Raw genomic sequence first — 21,938 nt, 5'->3', positions numbered from 1 at the left:
TTTATACCAGAATATATACTTCTGTGTGTGATAAAATATGTTGCACTTTTATGCTAATTACTTAAACATTCTCAATATATTAAATAGTCTTAAATACTCTTTGGGTAACCTATTGCAGAAATATCCCAGAAACTAATTGCTTTAAGATGGCCATCAAACACAGAAGCAGGTTTTTTGATGATTGATCATTTTTAGTAGCTAACTGAATGTGGCCATTTGACCTAAAGCAATTTTAAAGAATATCTTTAAAGTTTTGTTGTGCATTTTACTGTAGAGCCAACAGAAGTTGGGGATAAAGGTAACTCTGTGTCAGCAAATCTTGGCGACAACACAGCAAATGCTGCTTCAGAAGAGACTAGTCCCTCTGAAGGGAGGAGCCCCGTGGGGTGTCTCTCAGAAACCCATGATAGCAGCAACATGGCAGAGAAGACGGTGGCATCTGAGCTCCCCCAGGATGTGCCAGGTACAGAGGGCAGTGTACCAATGCCTCTGTAATGGGGGGAACCCTTCCATTTTGTAGTAACAGCCGAATGTCACCTAAAACTTTAAAGTATGTCTTCATTCATGCTGTTTGCTTATAGTGCCATCCCTGATTGCTAAATTGTCGCCTAACACTTGGAGTTTGATAAATGTCCTTGCAGTTAGTGCTTGAAACTCATCATAATTTTCATGCTGCTTAAACTTCATTTAGCCATTTTTGTTTAATAGATTTATTTGTATATTTTATCACCAGACCATAGTGGCAGATATTAATACATTGGTTTTACTTACATACTAATGGCTCAATGTTGAATGATTTGACCCTTCCAGTTCTGTATATACTAACAAATTAATGTTATGTTTGCATGTGCTCATGTAGTTTTTACATTTCAAACCATGAGTGTTATGATATAAAATCATTATCACAAAACATTTGTGCAAGGTGTATTTTGACATAAAAATATAAGCTAACCAGTAATTCATATTTTAAGCTTTTTAAGGTTAAAATTATATTCAAAGTAAGTTATGTCACGCCAAGAATGTCCTTATGCCTTTCTTTTTGCTTTTAAAAAATGTAAAAGATTTTATTGTAGGAGCTATGTCTGTTTTTTTGAAAAATTTGGATGAATAAAATAAGACAGTGAATATTGGCAGTTGCACCAAAAACCAAGAATCATAGTTAATACCTTGATGGAAATCCTTAAAGATATTTTTTTATCTCGCTCTGTTGTCCAGGCTAGATTGCAGTGGCGTCATCATAGTTTGGCAACCTCAAACTCCTGGGCTCAAGCAATCCTCCTGTCTCAGCCTCCCGAGTAGCTGGGACTACAGGCATGTGCCACCATGCCTGGCTAAGCTTTACATTTTTGTAGAGACAGGATCTCACTGTGTTGCCCAGGCAACCCTTCCACCTTCCAAAGTGCTGGGATTACAGATGTGAGCCACCACATCTGGCCCTTAAAGATTCTGTGTATGTAAGAATGTCACCTATTTTCAAATTTTCAGTAGTTTCATTGCTGTTTTATACTAAGATGTGATTCTGATGTGTTAGGAAGAAGACAGCACTAGTATTTGGAAGACTTGCATTGTAGGTCCTTTTCTGCCATTAAGTTGATGTAATTTGATTTTTCAAGACTTCAGTGTACCTGTTTTGTAATGTGAAGGATCTTGACAAGCTACCATTGTTCTTGTGGGGACTACTGCCAGTTGAACTGTATTGCTGAAAACACCAGTATAACATGAGGCCACGTGTAGGGATGTAAGTGTTGTAAGCTTCAGAAAAATCATAGCAGACAGTCTACATATTTTATACTGATGAGACACTGGTTATTGGGATGGAGAAAATCTGGAAACTGTGTCATCTGGTGAAATGAATAAACAAACAGTTTTTTTTTTTTAGCCTAAAAAAGAATAGGCTTGGCATTGAGGGCTAGGGTGGAAATAATGCAATTATCCTCAAATACTTGAGGGGCTGTTAGGGGAGGGGGTATGAGACTTGTTTTTTGAAATGTAGGATGTTAAGTCATACAAATAGAAATTATAGTGAAGAATATTTTGATTAAATATTAACAACTTTCTTAAAATTTGAGCTGTTTAAAGAATAGAAGTAATAAATTCCCTTTTCACTAGAAGTATTCAATAAATGCCTATCAGAGATGATTTCAGTAGGAGTCCTTTATTTTTATTTTTTATTTTTTTGAGACAGAGTCTCGATTTGTTGCCCTATCTAGAGTGAGTGCCATGGCGTCAGCCTAGCTCACAGCAACCTCAAACTCCTGGGCTCAGGCAATCCTTCTGCCTCAGCCTCCCTAGTATCTGGGACTATAGTCATGCACCACCATGCCCGGCTAATTTTTTCTATATATATTAGTTGGCCAATTAATTTCTTTCTATTTATAGTAGAGACGGGGTCTTGCTCTTGCTCAGGCTGGTTTTGAACTCCTGACCTCGAGCAATCTGCCCACCTCGGCCTCCCAGAGTGCTAGGATTACAGGCGTGAGCCACCACACCTGGCCAGGAGTCCTTTATTGAATGGACTAGAGAAACTCAGAGATCTATAATTTGATTTTGTAACTTTATAGTTAGATCTCTAGGTCTTATCCAGTTTAAAAAATGGGCCGGGTGCGGTGGCTCACTCCTGTAATCCTAGCACTCTGAGAGGCCGAGGCGGGAGGATCGCTCAAGGTCAGGAGTTCGAAACCAGCCTGACCAAGAGCATGACCCCATCTCTACTACTATAAATAGAAAGAAATTAGCTGGACAACTAAAAATATATAGAAAAAAGTAGCCGGGCATGGTGGTGCATGCCTGTAGTCTCAGCTACTTGGGAGGCTGAGGCAGAAGGATCGCCTGAGCCCAGGAGTTTGAGGTTGCTGTGAGATAGGCTGACACCACGGCACTGTAGCCCAGGCAACAGAGTGAGACTCTGTCTCAAAAAAAAGAAAAAAAACAACAACATTATTCTGACTTTCACATATTCAGGGTTAAAAGTTTGAAAGTAGATTATTACCCCCAAAATAATGTGGAAAAAATTTCATTTTTATTGGAATCATGATTACATTCTTAGTAAATACTTTAAAAAATGTTCTTTGTCTGTTTAGATTGATCAATACTTAATGTAAACCTCAGTCTTACTAGTGGGTTTACATATGGTTTAGTTGTTTTGTTTTTAAACCAAACTCATTCGAGTAACAACTATGCTTAGATTTTATCAGATCATTTGCTTTGTAAGCTATTTATTGCCAGTTTATTCATTTCTCTGAGATACATGCCCTTTTGTTATTAGAATGGTTAAGGAGAAGATATTATCTTAGTATCTGACTTACATTTTTAAAGAATTCTAAATGGATTGTGCCTGACAAATATTAACTGCTTGATAAATGTTGGGTATTATTATTACTGCTATATATAATCAACTCTTTTGAAGAATGAGGAAGCCTAGCAAAGGAGGAATAATAGTGAGTGAATTGAATTATACCTTTACTGATTCAGTAGTTTTTAATTAACACAATTCTCATAAATGAGATCATGTTTAAACTTCGCAGTTAAAGTAGTATTTTCTTGTTTAAGTCATGAAAAATGTATTTATATGAGAACCTATGCAAGAAATTTTAAGGAAACTAGAATGGGAGCAAATGGCAGTTGTCAGTAGCTGGCATCAGAGTGGGTTTGGTGTCATTAGCAGGATGCTATTGTTATAAACCTGAAGATCTTGTCCCTACAATAAATTCAAAACCCGACCATAAATAACTCATCGTTTTCTTCATGACTAGACTTAGAAAACAAAACACCCAGAAGCCTGATACTCTCATACTAATTCCCAAAATATGAAAAACATTTTAAAAGACTTGTATTAAATATATCTCACTAGATTTTAAAGAGGAATTTGGTACATTTATAAAGTAGATAAACATTTCAGTAGGTCCCTGACTCAAGACTATAGTGGGGATACATCAGTGACCAAAATACATCAAGTCTGTGCTCTTGACAACTTTACATTTTCGTGGGCAGTAGACAGACCTGACAATAGATTTGTGACTCTCAGAAAAGATTCTCTGCTTCCTTATGTTTCTTTTGCTCTCTATGCACTTATTTTTTCCACCAATTATTTATTAACTGCCTACAATGTGCCTGGCATTGTGTGTTAGGTACTTTGTGAGAATCCCTGGACCAATCTCCCTTAGCACTGCTTACCATCCTGTGGTCAGTGGATGAGATGTGTTAGAAGATTTGGGGCAGGAGACTTATTCTAGACAGATTAAAAACAATAGCCACAACAGGAGACGTCTCATTTGGTTTTCTTTTCTAAACTTTGAGAATGTATTTAGATACCTACTTTAATGATTAAAACTTATCAATAAAACATACTGTCAGATTAGAAAGTTTTTTGGATGCATCAGTGTTTTTTGGTGAATCTTTTCATTGAAATTTCATGTACAGTAAAGTGCACAGATAATAAGTGAATAGCTTGTGGTTTTTTTTTTTTTTTTTTTTTTTTTGAGACAGTGTCTCACTTTGTTGCCCAGGCTAGAGTGAGTGCCATGGCGTCAGCCTAGCTCACAGCAACCTCAGACTCCTGGGCTCAAGCAATCCTGCTGCCTCAGCCTCCCGAGTAGCTGGGACTACAGGCATGCGCCACCATGCCCGGCTAATTTTTTCTATATATATATTAGTTGGCCAATTAATTTCTTTCTATTTATAGTAGAGACGGGGGTCTTGCTCTTGCTCAGGCTGGTTTTGAACTCCTAACCTTGAGCAATCCGCCCGCCTCGGCCTCCCAGAGTGCTAGGATTACAGGCGTGAGCCACCGCGCCCGGCCTAGCTTGTGGTTTTGCCTTTTTAGAAAAGTAAGTGGAATCATACAGTATGTACTATTTGCCTGATTTTTTTTTTTTTTTACTTTAAGAATATATAATTGAATGCCATCCAGTTGTTGCTTGTAGCAGCAGTTTATTCTTTTTTTATTGCAGTATGACATTCCATTATGTAGCTGTATCATAATTAATTTATCCTTGTTCTATGTTAATGGTCATTTGAATGGTTTCCAGTTTGGGACCATTACAAATAATGCTACCATGAATATTCTTTTACATGCTTTTTGTGTACATATATATGTATTTCTAGAGGTATAAACCTAGTTGTGGATTTTCTGGGTCATTGAGTTTGTGAATGCTGATCTTTGATAGGTACTTCTGAGTAGTTTTCTAAAGGGGTTGTACAAGTTTACACTTCACCAACAATGTATTTTAGTTCTGGCTTCTCCACATCCTTGCCAGTACTTGGTATCTTCAAAATCATTTTTTCTCTCTGTCTTTCTGTCTCTCTAATTTAGATGTCCTTTTTTTTTTTAAAGGCCCTGTTAGTTTCTTTGTTCATTTTCTATTAAATGGTCTGGTTTTTTGTCTGTAGTTGTTTCATGCAGGAGGGTAAATCCAGTTCTCCACCTTGACTAGAAGCAGAATTTCCTACATTGATGTTTGAATGTTAACCCAATATCATATTCCTGGAGTAAATGCAACTTGGTTGTGATGTGTTTGATGTATTATTGCACCCAGTTAAATGTGTTTAGGTATTTCACATTTGCTTTCATGAGTTGGATTGGCTTGCATTTTCCTTCCCTGATAATGTCACGACAATGTTATGTCAGGTTTTGGTATCAAGAATATTTTGGCTTCATAAACTGAGTTGGGACTGGAGTAGTTTGTGTGGGGCTGGTATTATTTATTTATTTATTTTTTGAGACAGAGTCTCACTGTGTTTCCCGGGCTAGAGTGCCATGGCGTCAGCTTAGTTCACAACAACCTCAAACTCCTGGGCTCAAGTGATCCTTCTGCCTCAGCCTCACGAGTAGCTGGGAATACAGGCATGCACCACCAGGCCTGGCTAATTTTTTCTATACATAGTTTTAGTTGACCAATTAATTTCTTTCTATTTTTAGTAGAGACAGGGTCTCACTCTTGCTCAGGCTGGTTTCGAACTCCTGACCTTGAGTGATCCTCCCGCCTCGGTCTCCCAGAGTGCTAGGATTACAGGTGTGAGCCAGCCCGCCTGGCCTATGCTTTATTTTAAAAGGAAGTCTTGTCAGTGAGCACTGTCATTTTCATATGTAATAATTATAAGATATTATGCAAAGGAAAAGTGACAAATTTATGGCCTAAAAAAATTACAGGAGTGAGAACATAAGAAAAATGGACACATTTCATGATACCCATTATATTGGGTATGATCAGTGTTCAGAAACATTTTATGTGGCTCAGATTAAAGACTAACCTAAAAAATTGAGCAATATTTGAGGAAAAATTGGTAATATCACTTTAAAAAGTTGATCTTCCAATACCTATTTCTTACATTTTCCCTCCAGAGTTCCAGACATTTCACTTTATTTAGTTCATGTAAATGATAATGTTGCCCCATATAGCAAGTATGCTGTTCAGCATTCAGTGTAACTTCTTTTTTTTTTTTTTTGAGACAGAGTCTCAGTTTGTTGCCCAGGCTAGTGTGAGTGCCGTGGCGTCAGCCTAGCTCATAGGAACCTCAAACTCCTGGGCTCAAGCCATCCTCCTGCCTCAGCCTCCCGAGTAGCTGGGACTACAGGCATGCGCCACCATGCCCGGCTAATTTTTTCTCTATATATATTAGTTGGCCAATTAATTTCTTTCTATTTATAGTAGAGACGGGGGTCTTGCTCTTGCTCAGGCTGGTTTTGAACTCCTGACCTCGAGCAATCCACCCGCCTCGGCCTCCCAGAGAGCTAGGATTACAGGGGTGAGCCACCACGCCCGGCCAACTTCTTTATAGTTAACAAAAGGCTCAATTTCAGAACTATATTTTTTGTCCTGGATTTTACATTAGAAACATTTTGTAGAGTCTTCAGTTTTTAAATTTATAAGGGGGGAGAGTAGCATATGTCTTTCTAGCATGTTGAACTCAAATCCACTATGTACGTTTATATTCAGACATATAATGCAAAGAGGATTTGGTTTATTTACATAAGGCCTCTAGGTTTAATGCCTGGGATTAGGAAAGTATCATTAGCAGATAAAACTCACTTCATTTCCATAACTCTGTACTTGCTCTGACAATATTTCCTTGGACATTTTGAAACTCTGTAACTATGAAGTTGAACCTATAAGAACATATTGATTTAACCTATATCTTGTTGGGATAATGGTACCTTAAAAGATAGTACTTTGCTTTAGTTTTGAATTCTTATTGTAAGGAAAATTCAGTGGATATGAGAGTTTTTAAAAAATACTGGATGATAAAAGTGAAATATTACCCACATACCTTTACCTCAGTGAGTTGATCATTATTGTCTTTTAGAGGTGCTTTCATTAAATACTCTTTTGTTTCTTATTCTCTTAAATATTTTTATTTTTAGTTTCTAATTGTACAATACATTCTGGTTATTTTACTTCATTTTTTTTTCCTTTTTAAAAAATATCCCTTTTATAAACTTCAGGTAGAGAAATTACTTTATTCTCTTTGTAGATTTTTGCTTAAAAATTGTTTTTTAAGCGGAGACTTGATGTTTTAGATAGAATAGGCTTTGGTGTTTGTGTTCTGTAGTTGAAGATCAAGGTCTATATATAATTTTGGTTTCAGGGTTAACTACAGAAATTTCCTTATTACAAGAAAACTGTAGTGTCTGTCATGTCCAGTGAAAATAGCATTGTGAATACCAAAACCTATAGTATTTGCTATAGGGCTAGAATATTTGGACTATGAGTATTAAAATGTACATGTTAGTAGGTGTTACCTTCTTTATGGTGCTTTGAAGAAAATGCTTGAGATTTCCTTAATTCTATAGCCTAATGAAATGAAGAGGTGAAGAGATCTGGAACAATCATTTTCAAAAATCAGTGGCTCTCACCTGGTAATCCCAGCACTTTGGAAGACTGAGGCAGGAGGATGGCTTGAGGACAGTAGTTCAAGACCAGCCTGGGTAACAGAGTGAAACTCTGCCTCTACAAAAAATAAAAAATTAGTTGTGAATGGTGGTGCACACCTATTTTCCTAGCTACTCCGGAGACTGAGGCAGGAGGATCTCTTGAGCCCAGGAGTTTGAGGTTGCAGTGATCTGTGATCATTCCATTACTCTCCAGCCTGGGTGATAGAAGGAGACCCTGTCTTAAAAAAAGGAAAAAAAAAAAAAAGCGAATTCAGTATTCTAAACTGAAATAGGTTTGCAGTAGTTCTCAGCTCATTAACACTTTAAATGGATGGAATTTGAACTCAGCTTGTTTTCAATAGATTAATAGTGTTTTAGATCAGAGTAACTGGATAAGGCTTGCCTGTTCTTTTATGATGTACCTTTACCTTCCTAATAGCATGTAAGGCCGTTATGCTAAGTATTTTGAAATGTGTATGGTTAAAACTTCTTAAGTTCCTACCCCAGAATTTTTTTCTTAGTAAAACCATTCTTGGACTATATTATGGGCTAAAAAGCATTTTTATGGACTGATTCAGGACTTAATCACCTTTTCTTTTATTTCTATGAGAGGATGTATTCTGAACTGTGAACAGTTCCTGAATGAGGGCTATCTATATATATTATTTCATTATTTCAGAAGATGATTTTTAGACCATTATGAATTAGGAATACTGTACTTTACAAGTCTAGATCTGTTATAGCTGTAAAAGGAATAATGAGTAAGAAATTTGATGTTATTTGTGTGAGACATCTGTTTTCTTCCAAATTTATGCATTTTTCCAACGTGGGTAAGTTAATCATATTACTCTTTGGTGGCTGTCAGATTTTAAATTTGTCATTTCTATCTGCCATATAAAACTTTCATCTTTAAAAATGAAATAAACACCTAGGAACTTATCACCCAAAACAAAAATCTAACTCTAATTTATAAACTAACCTGTGTCCAACTCCCCAAGCTCATCCCCTTGCCCCTCCCCCACTACCTGAAGTGACCGTTATCCTGAATCCTGTGTTCACTAATATGTCCTTTCCATATTTTATAAGGGAAACTCTGTAGAATTGAGACTGTTTATACTGGAAGTCAAAGTGATGTGTAACCCTCATACTCTCTTTTTTTTTTTTTTTTTTTTGTGACAGTCTTGCTTTGTTGCCCAGGTTAGAGTAAGTGCCGTGCTGTCAGCCTAGCTCACAGCAACCTCAAACTCCTGGGCTCAAGCAATCTTTCTGCCTCAGCCTCCCGAGTAGCTGGGACTACAGGCATGCGCCACCATGCCTGGCTAACTTTTTCTGTATATATTAGTTGGCCAGTTAATTTCTTTCTATTTGTAGTAGAGACGGGGTCTCACTCATGGTCAGGCTGGTTTTGAACTCCTGACCTCGAGCAATCTGCCTGCCTTGGCCTCCCAGGACCCTCATACTCTTGCCTCATTGAGTTGGTGTATATTATTTGCTAAAAATTATATGTTAATATTTCTGTTCTAGTTTTTTAAAAACTTTATAGCGAAGGTATTGTGTTAAATGTAACTTTTTGGAACTTAAATTTTTCATTTTATTACATTACTAATGTATATGTTGCTGGAGTTCTTTTTATTCATTATGTTGTAATGTTCCTCTGTGTGACTGTACCACAGTTTATCCCCTTTCCTACTGATGTGAATTTGGATTGTTTCCTACTGAGATATTTTTTAAAATCCCAGACATCGTATTATATCAAACCTACATAAGCCTCTAAAAAATTAAAAGAATGTGAATATTTTCTTAAGTAATTACAGTGCCATCATTTTAATAAAATTCACAGTTCCTTTATATCTCCTAATATCGAGACCATATTCAAATTTCTTTACTTTAAAATGTCTTTTTTAATTTTTTTTATTTTAGAAAGTACTTGGTGTGTTTGAAATAACTCCAGATAAGATCTACACGTGACATGGCATGTGGTTTTATAGCTTTTGAGTCTCTTAGTGTAGAGCACTCTCCCCTTCCCAGACTGTTTTTTTCCCCGTATATTGTTGGCTTGTGGAAGAATCCTAGTCGTCTTCCTGTGGAATGTTCCATATTCAGAATTTGTCTGTTTTCTTCCTTATGGCGTTGCTTAGTTTCTTCTGAAGGCTTGATTAGATTCAGCTTTAACTGTTTTTGGCAAGACTACTTCATGAGCTATGTGCTGGATAACTCACACCGTATCACATCAAAAGTCTCACAACATCTACCTGTTCTACCTTTAGAAATGCTGAGATTGATCAGTGAGTTCAGGTGGTGAGATTGTAAGGTTCTCTGTTAACCTCTCATTCATTGGTCATCTTTCCAAAATCATTTACTGTTTGGAGGCTATAATATGGAGATTCTATCATTTATTGTTTTAACTGGAATTCTTCTGTAAAAATTTTTCCCTCATTAACTGAGATGATTTGAATACCCTGAAATATAGTTAGAGCAGGGATGGTAGAAGAAATGCCTCGTTATTTCTCTTAAATTCTGATTTTCGGAATCAGTTGGTGGCCTAGTTGTCTTCAATGATGATTGATGAGTTGTGGACTTTTGGAGGAAAGTGTGGCTTTCTCTGAGTATCAGCTTGAACTCAGTAGTGTTTATACATTCAGTTTGTTTCAGTCAGTTGCAGTTATCATTTATTTTGCTTCTCATGACCCTTGGGGGCCCCTTCATGTTGGCCTTTTGAGTCCTTTTGCTATAACTCCAGTACTCTGTCAAGGACTTCCTTGCTTTTTGGCATAATAAGGTGTCTGAGACTTATGTTGCACATTTCCTACCCCCGATTTGGAATCATTCTTTCCTCTAGGAAATCCCAGTTCCTTTTAGGGGGGAATGACATTTAGAGACCACAGTCTGGGCCCAGGGGTATTTATTTCTATTGGGCTCTCACTGCCGCTTGGCTTTTTTGGTGGGTAGTGTTAAGAAATATGGTATTTTTTAAAAGAAGGATCAGTTTGTATTGACATTTCAAATTCCAATTGAGGATTGCATACATAGTTTGTTTTTACACTTGTATCTCTTTATCTTACACTGGAAGCCTTAGTTTCTAACAACAATAACTCAGTTATGCATTTGCTTTATCTTGATAGAGGATATTCATATCCTAATGTGCATTAATAATAATAAATGGTTTTATATGTAGCAATATTTTCATAATACCAATATTACTGCTAACAGTAAGACTACTGAATAGCATTTAAGATTTTTTTTTGCAGTTCTTTATTTGTCCTTATACTATATTTCTTTCTTTCCTCCTCCTCCTCCTCCTCCTTTTTTTTTTTTCTGAGACAGAGTTTCACTCTGTTGCCCGGGCTAGAGTGCCGTGGTGTTATGTCAGCCTAGCTCACAGCAACCTCAAACTCCTGGGCTCAAGCAATCCTTCTGCCTCAGGCTCCCGAGTAGCTGGTACTACAGGCATGTGCCACCATGCCTGGCCAATTCCCCCCCCCCTTCCCCCGAGATAGAGTCTCACTTTGTTGCCCTGTCTGGAGTGAGTGCCGTGGCGTCAGCCTAGCTCACAGCAACCTCAAACTCCTGGGCTTAAGCGATCCTTCTGCCTCAGCCTCCCAAGTAGCTGGGACTACAGGCATGCGCCACCATGCCTGGGTAATTTTTTCTCTATATATTAGTTGGCCAATTAATTTCTTTCTATTTATAGTAGAGACGGGGCCTTGCTCTTGCTCAGGCTGGTTTTGAACTCCTGACCTCAAGCGATCTGCCCACCTTGCCCTCCCAGAGTGCTAGGATTACAGGCGTGAGCCACTGTGCCCGGCCATGGCCAATTTTTTCTATATATTTTTAGTTGACCAATTAATTTCTTTCTATTTTTTTAGTAGAGACGGGGGTCTCACTCTTGCTAAGGCTGATTTTGAACTCCTGACCTTGAGTGATCCACCTGCATTGGCCTCCCAGAGTGCTAGGATTACAGGGGTGAGCCAACGCTCCCGGCCTCTTATAATATTTTTCTAGTAAGGATCTACAGTGAAAATACTGTATTCCAAAGTCACTTGAAATAATTCTGGCCTCTGTGGTTATGCACAACTTAATATACAATTACTTGTTTGTTTCAATTGTTTTCAATTTTTAGGTATTGCATTTGTAACTTTAATTTTTTGAAAATATAGACATTTACCTTATTGGAAAGTTAAAACTATGTAACAAGATATTCAGAGAATTTTCACTTCCATTCATTCCCTAAGTAGCCATGTCTTTCTCTTCCCTTATTGGCAGCCATTTTTATTAGTTTTTGGTTATTCTTCCAGTGTTTTGTTTTTCATAAAGTAAAATATACCCATAAATTCATATTTTTTCTCCCCTTCTCACATGAAAGTTAACACTATAAGTATTGTTCTGAACCTTTCTTTTTTTTTTTTTTTTTTTGAGACAGAGTCTCTCTTTGTTGTCCAGGCTAGAGTGAGTGCCGTGGCGTCAGCCTAGCTCACAGCAACCTCAACCTCCTGGGCTTGAGTGATCCTTCTGCCTCAGCCTCCCAAGTAGCTGGGACTACAGGCATGCGCCACCATGCCCGGCTAATTTTTTATATATATATCAATTGGCCAATTAATTTCTTTCTATTTATAGTAGAGACGGGGTCTCGCTCTTGCTCAGGCTGGTTTTGAACTCCTGACCTTGAGCAATCCGCCCGCCTCGGCCTCCCAAGAGCTAGGATTACAGGCGTGAGCCACAGCGCCCGGCCTGAACCTTTCTTTTTACGTTTAATCTTGGAGGTCATTTCACATGTGAACATAGTGATTATTCTCAATCCTTGCTATGGTGCATGATATTTCATTATATGTACCGTCTTTTATTTAACCAGTGCCTTATTGGTGGACATTTTGTTTGTTACTGGTCTTTTACTATTATTAATAATGTTTCAGTGAATAGCTCTATAGATTTGTAATTCAGTATTTTGGGATAGATTTCTAGACATGGGATTGTTACATTAAATAAATGTATATGTTATTTTTCTAGATATTGTCAGTTCCCTTTTATCTACTTTTTACCATTTTGCATTTCAACAGCATTGTGTGCAAGTGCCTGCTAACCCTCTCAACCTTAGTTTATTGCGAGACTTGAATTTTTGCCAATCTGATAGCTGAGTATTAGTTCCGCCATATAGTTTTACATTGCATTCCTCTTAGTTTAAGTTGAGCATATTTCCATATCCATATGCTTAAAGGCCATTTTCATTTCTTTGTGACTATTCATATATTTTCCCATATGTCTATCAAGTTGTTGGGTTTTTTCCCTCAAATGCAACATTATACATTAGAAATACTGTCAACCACTTTTTCTTTAGACGATTTGAAAGTATCTTATTAGTGGCAAAAATGAATGGAAAGGAACTTAATTTCTGAACTACCACGAAAGACTTAAGCTTTCCTTTTTTGGTAGTGTTAATTTTTATATACCTTTATGAACTATACTTTTAGTGATTCTATTAAATTTCCCTTAAAATTAATGGTCACATTTAGACATTACCTTCTAATTAATTTGGGGGCATAGAATTAAGGCAGAAAACTGTAGAGATAAATAATTCTGTTTAATTTTGTTTCTGATACTGTGTGAATACTTTTGAAAAGTAAGAATATTAACTTCAGATTTTGAGATATTATCTCACCAAAACCACTTTTACAATATCTGGTGCACTGTAAGTTTGTGAGATAGTTATATCACTGGGTTATTCTTCAGCTCTTGGGTATCTGAAAGAATGTCTGCCTTGTACTGTAGACTACACAGTCAGTGAGTTCCTAGCCTGTGAGACTTGATAAATAACGTGTAGGATGTTGCTTACCAGTTCTTTTTCATACATCACATTATTCATACATGAACAGCCTTTCTTTTTAAAATACAGCTTTGTAATGAAACCCTAAAACAGTTAAATATGTCTTTTCTGACAATTAGTTATTTTTGATGTGATTTCCAATTTAAAAATCAGATAATTCTATTTTTCTAGAAGAACCTAACAAGACATGTGACAACAGTAACACTAGTGCTACCACTACCTCTATCCAGCCTAATCTGGAAAACAGTAACAGCAGCAGTGAACTAAATTCTTCCCAGAGTGAATCTGCTAAGGCAGCTGATGATCCTGAAAATGGAGAAAGAGAATCCCATACACCTGTCTCTATTCAAGAAGAGATAGGTAAGAATACACTTCATCCGTTAAAGGGAGCTTCCTTTTTTGTTTGTTTTGTTTTTTGTTTTGTTTTTTTTTTAGTTTTTAATGTTTTTTTTTTTTAAATAAAAGTTTGGTGGGGGTGGGAAAATTTGGATTTTCTGTGTTTTTTTTGTTTTTTTTTAAACACAAGTAGCACTTGCACTCACTGTTTTTGTTTAAAAAAATACAAATGCACACAAAGGAAAAAAATAGAAGATCCTTTTCATATCCCCTCCTCCAAAGTAACCACCATCACCGGTTTGGTGTGTAACATTTTAGATCTTTATCTCTGTAGTTTATTGGTATATGCATGTTTACAAACGTTTCAAAGGTTTTTGGGTGTTTTTTTTTTGTTGTTGTTTTTATAAATGGGATCATTCTGCATGTATTGTTCTCCATCTTGTTTTTTTTTGTTGTTTTTTTTTTTTTACTCAGTAATACATGTAGGGAATCTTTTTATGTTATAAACTGAATTCATTCTTTTTAACTGCTGCATGGTACTCCACAATACGGATGAACCATAATTCATTTACTGTTTCTTTGTTAATGAACATTTTAGGCTGTTAATAGTTTTTTCATTATTACAAGTAGTGTTGTTTTTTAATATCCTCAGCATATATCTGTGGGTACTTGTGCAAGTATTTCTGGCAATATAGAAACAGTAAGTGGAGTTGCTGGTTAAATGGTAGGTACTTTTAAGAAATAGTAATGCTTGCTACTTAATTGTACATCAAAAGGGATCTGTACCAATAGTTTATGTACCTATTTACCCATTCTCTCACCTAAATTCAACATCATCAGTTTTGCCAATGGTGAAAAGTACTTCATTTAAAAATGTATATATCCCTGCTAACTAATGTGGTTGAGTTTCATGTGTGTGTTGAATTTTCTGTGAATTGATTATTCATAACTCTTGTTCAGTTTTTACTATTGAGTTTTGTTATGTTTTAATGAGTTTTAGGAATGCTTTCTTATGGTTATTAGTCTCTATTTTATATGTAATTACTTAGTAATTGTTTGTTGTTTTATTTTTTTTTTTTTACATTTCCAAAGTGACTTGAATTGTTTGTTGTTTTAAACTCTCTATTGTCATACAGAAATTTTTACATTTTATATAGTTAAATTTACCAATCTTTAGGGCTTCTCTGGATTTTTTTGTTTTATTAAGGAAGATCATCCCTATTCCAAGAATATGCATATATTTCATAGTAATTTCTCATAATATTCCTTTAACTTTGTTTTTACTCTGTTAAAGTATATTTTTGGTATGGTATAAGGTAGAGATCTATTTTAATTAGGATTTTGAAAATTGCAGCTGTCCAAACCAACTTAAACTAGCTTATGTGAAGAGGGAATTTAATTAACTCATATAATTGCTAAATCCAGGCCTCATCAGACATAATTGGACTCCCAGGTATCAAATCTCTTTCTGTCATCCTTTCTCTCTTTCTTTGTGATCTACATATGTTGTGTGTTAACTTCATTCTCTTCTAATACAGACAGGCTTTTCCCAAGTGGCTGGCAAGATGGCACCAGCAATTTGTATTCTTGTCTTTCCAAGGTCTCCGACCCAAAGGCAGGGCCTCTACTCCTATTCCAAATCAAAGTCCTTGAGGAAGGAATTTGAGTGGTCTATCTTGGATCATATTGTTACCACTCCAGTGGCCAGGGCAGGCAAGGTATTATGGTTGATGGCTCCAGCAAAAGTGTATGATTAGAGTGGGGTAGGAATGGTTTCCTAAAGAAGGAGGGGTGCTGCAAAGGTAAGAACACAGTTAATATCCACAGTTCCACCCTTTGGTAGCCCAGCACATGCATGTATACTCACATTTTTCTTGATACTTACAATTCAGAAATGCCTCTGCCTAACAACGCAAAGGTCTCAACCACAAGTGAAAACGTTTTCAAAAATCTCTTTCCCACTTATATTATGGCACAGAGAACAAGTCCAGCAAATGGATAAATAAAATGTGTTGGAAAAAAAAGAAAAAAAATCATAATTGTATCTAGACCCAAATGTAGGATTTCTGTGTTTTGTGCATTAATTTTGACAGGTCTTGATGTAGCTTATCTTAATCTCACAATCCATGAGCCACATTTTGAATTTAACTGCCTGTAAGTAACACTCATTATCCTGATAGTGGAGGGTGTTCTTTGACAAATCTAGATGTGGTTGGTTTGCCAGGAGGATGGCCATGGTGAAAGGTGAGAAGCATATGAGAAGACTCCCCTTTTAGAGGCCACTCTGTTTTAGCAGCCTAGTTCCTGTTGGCTGTTATTGGTGGTGGGTTGCTGAGGACTGCTGGAGGATTAAACAATCATACATCCTAATTCGGCAGGTTTGGCATTTTCTCTGACAGTAGCACTCCCTTACAGTTTCCTAGGTACCCAGCTAGTACCTAATGCTCAGTAACTTGCATCAGGCTCCCTGAAGGTGAACCCTTCTAGTTTCCTAGTTTGTCTGCTTAGTAGGTAGACCAATAGCTGTAACCCTCAGATGAAGAGTTTGTCTAGCCTTCTGCCTACTGGCATCAGTTAACAATGAGCTGCAGAGGCTGGGGCAGAGCCGTACTCTGCCACCAGGCTGCATTACAGTGATTCACTCCTTTATAGGAGGAATGTGGCCTTTGAGCAGAGAGTGTTCAGTAAGGACCTGTACTCTCAACCTAGTTCCCTTTCTCTGCACCTTCAGGTCTTGCCCCTGGGGATGAATTTTCTTTGTTTCTGTAATTTGCTTTAAATTTAGCAAGTGGCGGAGGATTGACTCTGAGCAATATTGGATTGTTGGCTCTGAATTGAGGGGCTTCTTTAAAAAGCACTGTACCATTCTCTTTGTTTTCAGCAAATGCAACCTAGACCAAACAACATCTATAAAATCTTTATTATAGGACTTTATAGATGGTCCTAAGAAGAAGCTACCATAGTTCAGCATCTTAGTCTAAAACTTCATGATCTGAGACCCAAGAGAAAATTGATAGTTTGAATAACTGCTTTGCTACTAAACATCAAAGGTGACTAGTTTTCCAGCTTCGGGTAGCAAAATATTCGGTATTCCCACTCCATCTTGATTTAGTCAGTGCCGTATTTTGGAGCCAAAATCTTAAAATACTCTATTGCATTATTTAGAACTTAATGGTTTTGATAGACTTTCATCACACTTGCTTAAAACAAAAAGGGAATTTTACTGGTTCATACAATTGGGAAGTCCAGAGTGGTGACAGCCTCAAGTGCATTATTGGATCCAGGGAGCTAAAAGAGGCTATCATGATCTTCTCAGTTTTCCCCTTTCATATTTTTCTCTTATTTTCCTCTGTGATGGGGCTTATTGTTTGATGTTATTGATAGATTTGTTTCCTGTTCTTGAAAGTTTTCTCTGTGCTTTAGGAATAAAAGTAGCCAACTCTTAATTTATACCTTTCCTGCTCACTAATACAAAAAGCGAAGACCCATTCTCTGTCTCCACATCCAAAGAACTGGAATAGGTTGCTGACAGGATTGGGCTATGTAGCCAGTGCTGGGACCATCACTGTGGCCAGCTAATGGTGTGCTTTGTCTGGTCAAGCTAAGTCCTGTGGCTTACCCTAAAGGAGGCAAGGTACTTTCTTTGCAGCCCTGGGAGAATCATATGATTGAAATGTAGAGGAAAAGCATCTTCCCACAGGAAAGAAGAGGAATGTAAAATGGATAAAATTAACAAACGTTTACAAAATTGTCTTCATTTTTTTCCCCAAAAAAATGTATAGGCAGTTTTCCCGATGCTGCTTTTTTCTCTACTTAATTAAAATGCCATCATTATTATATAATAATATAGTAAATTGTCCTTTCATTTGCTGTAATATTTTAATTTTTTTAAACTTTAAGTTAAAAAGGAAAAATCAGATCTTATGTAACTGGTCAATGAAAATTGAACAGCAATGCAAAGTATAGAAATTTTTTTCATGTATAGAAATTTTCAGCAAAAGTGAGATTTGGAGTATAAAGCTGAAATTGCTCCTAGGCAGTTCAGTTTGTTACTTTAAAAAATTAAGTTACTATTAAAATGTTGAGAGGTCTTTATTGTGTTTTGAAAACCTAGTTTATTGATTTTTTATGTTAATAAGCATACACAGATAATTATTTAGATTCCCTAGGGGAAAATTCACTTGGCATTTACATTTATAAGCTCAAAACTATTAGGTGTTTAAACAGAATTTCAGTGGAAATCTTCCTAAAATTAATGATATCCTTTCTATACAGAAATCCATACCGAATATATAAGGCAAGATTTTTTAGTGTGCATTTTGACTTAATATGTTTGTTACTTGTAAATTTGTAGCAGCCCTTACTGCTTTCTAATAGATGAGCTTTGAAATAGATAATCTAGTGTGTTTAAATTTTCTGTGAAATAGTAGATGACTGACAGTAAAGTTCTGACATTTTCTTTTAAGTAAAAGACTTAAGAATTAATGACATTTGCTTTGCTATTCAAGGGCATCATATACTCCAGGAATGGTTTTGAAAAAATAAGGTGTCGTTTTTACAATTATTTACTTAACTGTCATCAATTAATTTGTGCCTTTTTCACTGATAATAGGTGAGTTCAAATCAGAGAAGTCTAATGAGGAGATGAGTGAGTCTCCTGGAGCGGGAAGAGGAGCTTCTGGCTCAACCCGAATTATCACCAGATTGCGGAATCCAGATAGCAAACTTAGTCAGCTGAAGAGCCAGCAGGTGGCAGCTGCAGCCCATGAAGCAAATAAATTATTTAAAGAGGGCAAAGAGGTGTGTTCTGTCTGTTGAAAATAAAAATCTCTGGAATGTGAAGTAATTACCATACCTTAAAAATAAGGGCGGGAAGTTTGTAGACCTACTTTTGAACTGTATTTTCTCCATTTCTAAAACTGTAGTGGGTAACAAGAGTAGAAGTATTAGGCTTATGTTAAGTATAGTGACATACCCACATGCATAGAAATACTATAAATGGATGATATGGTAATGAGTAGGCTATTTATGGGACTAATAAAGAGCTATAGGTGATTTACCCCTCAGTTCTAAGTATGATCACTTTAGGCAAATCTGCAGTTAAAGGATGGGGCTTACTCCTTGATACAGTTCAGTGCCTAGGACAGCATGGCATCCCCTCTCTGACCATGATCAGAACCAGCACTGTGAATATCTCTGCTCACACTTGTTGTGGTGATAGAATGGCCATGACTGTGTCGCCCAGATTTGAGAATTAATTGCAGGGTAGATATGCAAGAATATGCCATGTTCTTAATATCACAGTAGCTGCTGTAAATCAGTGGCTTTCATACTTGCTTTTTTTTTTTTTTCTCAGACAAAGTCTCTCTCTGCCACCTTGGGTAGAGTACAGTGGCGCCAAACTCCTGGGCTCAAGCCTCAGTCTCCGGAGTAGCTGGAACTGCAGGCACATGCCACAAATGCCCAGCTGATTTTTTGGTTTTTAGTCCAGATGGGGTCTCGATCTTGCTCAGGCTGGTTTCAAACTCCTGAGCTCAAGCATTCCTCTTGCCTTGGCCTCCCACAGTGCTAGGATTATAGGCCTGAGCTACCGTGGCTGGTCCTCATGCTTCCTTTTGACTCTGACCCTCAGTGAGATACACGGTTTTTCATAGCAATCTGGTACACACATTCCAAAACTTCCTGAAATAGTGTTTTACCTTACTATGTGGGAATTATTCTGATATTTTCTCTTCTAGTCTAGTCTATTATATTTCTTTTTTTTCTTCTTTTTTTTTTTTTGGAGACAGAGTCTCACTCTGTTGCCTGGGCTAGAGTGCCGTGGCATCAGCCTAGCTCACAGCAACCTCAAACTTGTGGGCTCAAGCGATCCTTCTGACTCAGCCTCCTGAGTAGCTGGGATTACAGGCATGTGCCACCATGCCCGGCTAATTTTTTCTATATATATTAGTTGGCCAATTAATTTCTTTCTATTTATAGTAGAAACGGGGTCTCGCTCTTGCTCAGGCTAGTCTTGAACTCCTGACCTTGAGCGATCCACCCTCCTGAGTCTCCCAGAGTGCTAGGATTACAGGCGTGAGCTGCCGTGCCCGGCCATATATTTAATTTTTTAAAAAGCTGAATAAGACCCCACTATTTCATAGTTCCCTACAGGGTTGGAGTCAGCTGTTTGAAAACACTATTTTAAAGCATCCACGGGCTCTTATACTAAAGCTGGAATGATAAAAGGAGCAGAAGAGAAGGTATTTTTAGGAATATATTTTTGGAGGGTTAGTACATGTGATGCCCTCCTTTGTCCCTGAAGTATATGTTACAAACTTGAAATGATGATAAGTAAATGATTTATACATATAGTTTCATGTGTATATTTCAGATACATGAAAGTAGTCAATAGTATCTGACAGATAATAGGTAATTAATTTTAATTTTGTTTTTATAGGCATACCTTGGTTGTTTAATTGCAAACAATTAGCTTTAGCTTTTAACTTAGCTTTTAAAGTTCAAAAGTTCCATCATAAGATGTATCTTGATTTATTTGGAATGATTAATTATAATTATTGAAAGAAAGTTGATCAGACAATATACATCTTTGACATAAATAATGGAGTCCTTTTATTTTCTTGGTCAGGTACTGGTAGTTAACTCTCAAGGAGAAATTTCACGGTTGAGCACGAAAAAGGAAGTGGTCATGAAAGGAAATATCAACAATTATTTTAAATTGGGTCAAGAAGGGAAGTATCGCGTCTACCACAATCAATACTCTACCAATTCATTTGCTTTGAATAAGCACCAGCACAGAGAAGATCATGATAAGAGAAGGCATCTTGCACATAAATTCTGTTTGACTCCAGCAGGAGAGTTCAAATGGAATGGTTCTGTCCATGGGTCCAAAGTTCTTACCATATCCACTCTGAGACTGACTATCACCCAGCTAGAAAACAACATCCCTTCATCCTTTCTTCATCCCAATTGGGCTTCACACAGGTAAAGGAAACTAAGGTTCACTTATTGCTGAAGATACACTAAATATTTATAAAATTATTGTTGTAATTATATACTTTAAAGTATCATTACCAATGAATTGAATGAAGTCAGTTTGATCAGCAGTGAAGAGGTTGGAGGCAGGAGTGTACATCTCAGTTACTGAACCAATACTGCCATTTCTAGGGGCAGAGTCTTTTAGATGTGTGCTGTGTCACCTGGCTTTTATTTTTTGGAGAGATCAGGTCTCAGTATGTTTCCCAGGCTGGTCTTGAACTCTTGGCCTCAAGTGATCCTCCCAAAGTGCTGGGAGGGATTACAGGTGTGAGCTTCTGTGCAGTCTATCCCTGGAATCAAGTGGAGGCCAAAGTTCTAAAACTCTGTAGAAAGTTTAAGGAGTTGAAGGACTAAATGAGCTCTGGAATTCCTTTCAGTGTTTAAAATCTGTGATTCTATGAGGTAGAAACTTACAGTGGCAGTATATTTATATTTAAATATGCTTAGCCTAGAAACATATGTACTGTAACATGGAGTCATGATAAACTACAATTGTACATTTAATTTAAGGTCAACCAAGTGAAATAATCTCTTTCCTTTCTTTTGAAATATAGGGCGAATTGGATCAAGGCAGTTCAAATGTGTAGTAAACCAAGAGAATTTGCATTGGCTTTAGCTATTTTGGAGTGTGCAGTAAAACCCGTTGTGATGCTACCAATATGGCGAGAATCTTTAGGGCATACCAGGTAAGTGAATTCTGAGCCTTGAATATTGGACTCCCTTTTGAAACACTAGTCTGTTAATGATGAAAGCTAATGCATTTAAGAGGTCATGTTAAAGACTTCACTCTTGTCCTCATTTTCTTCCTCTGTAAGATGTAAACGTGAATGAACATTAGTTCTTATTTGTGATACAGGATTGTGATGAAGATCAAAA

General features: G+C 36.9%; 1 protein-coding gene across 12 annotated transcripts in view; it reads left to right on the top strand.

Annotated features, from left to right (window-relative positions):
- BPTF (bromodomain PHD finger transcription factor) overlaps positions 1-21,938 on the top strand; it is a 137,636-nt gene that overhangs the window by 51,737 nt on the left and 63,961 nt on the right. For 8 of the 12 annotated variants that reach the window (XM_012747370.3, XM_012747368.3, XM_012747365.3 and 5 more), the window contains exons 5-9: positions 275-463; positions 13,860-14,048; positions 18,637-18,824; positions 20,653-21,008; positions 21,617-21,748. In XM_012747370.3, the coding sequence (XP_012602824.2) occupies positions 275-463; positions 13,860-14,048; positions 18,637-18,824; positions 20,653-21,008; positions 21,617-21,748 (1,054 nt within the window). The remainder of the gene's footprint in view (positions 1-274; positions 464-13,859; positions 14,049-18,636; positions 18,825-20,652; positions 21,009-21,616; positions 21,749-21,938) is intronic. The other 4 variants (XM_075994689.1, XM_012747364.3, XM_012747362.3 and 1 more) reach the window with 3 other exon arrangements.

Source organism: Microcebus murinus, chromosome 18 (assembly GCF_040939455.1).
Source record: "Microcebus murinus isolate Inina chromosome 18, M.murinus_Inina_mat1.0, whole genome shotgun sequence".
Classification (NCBI taxonomy): domain Eukaryota; kingdom Metazoa; phylum Chordata; class Mammalia; order Primates; family Cheirogaleidae; genus Microcebus; species Microcebus murinus.
Note: the sequence above shows the minus strand (reverse complement) of the source record. Positions and strands in the feature narration are given on the sequence as shown.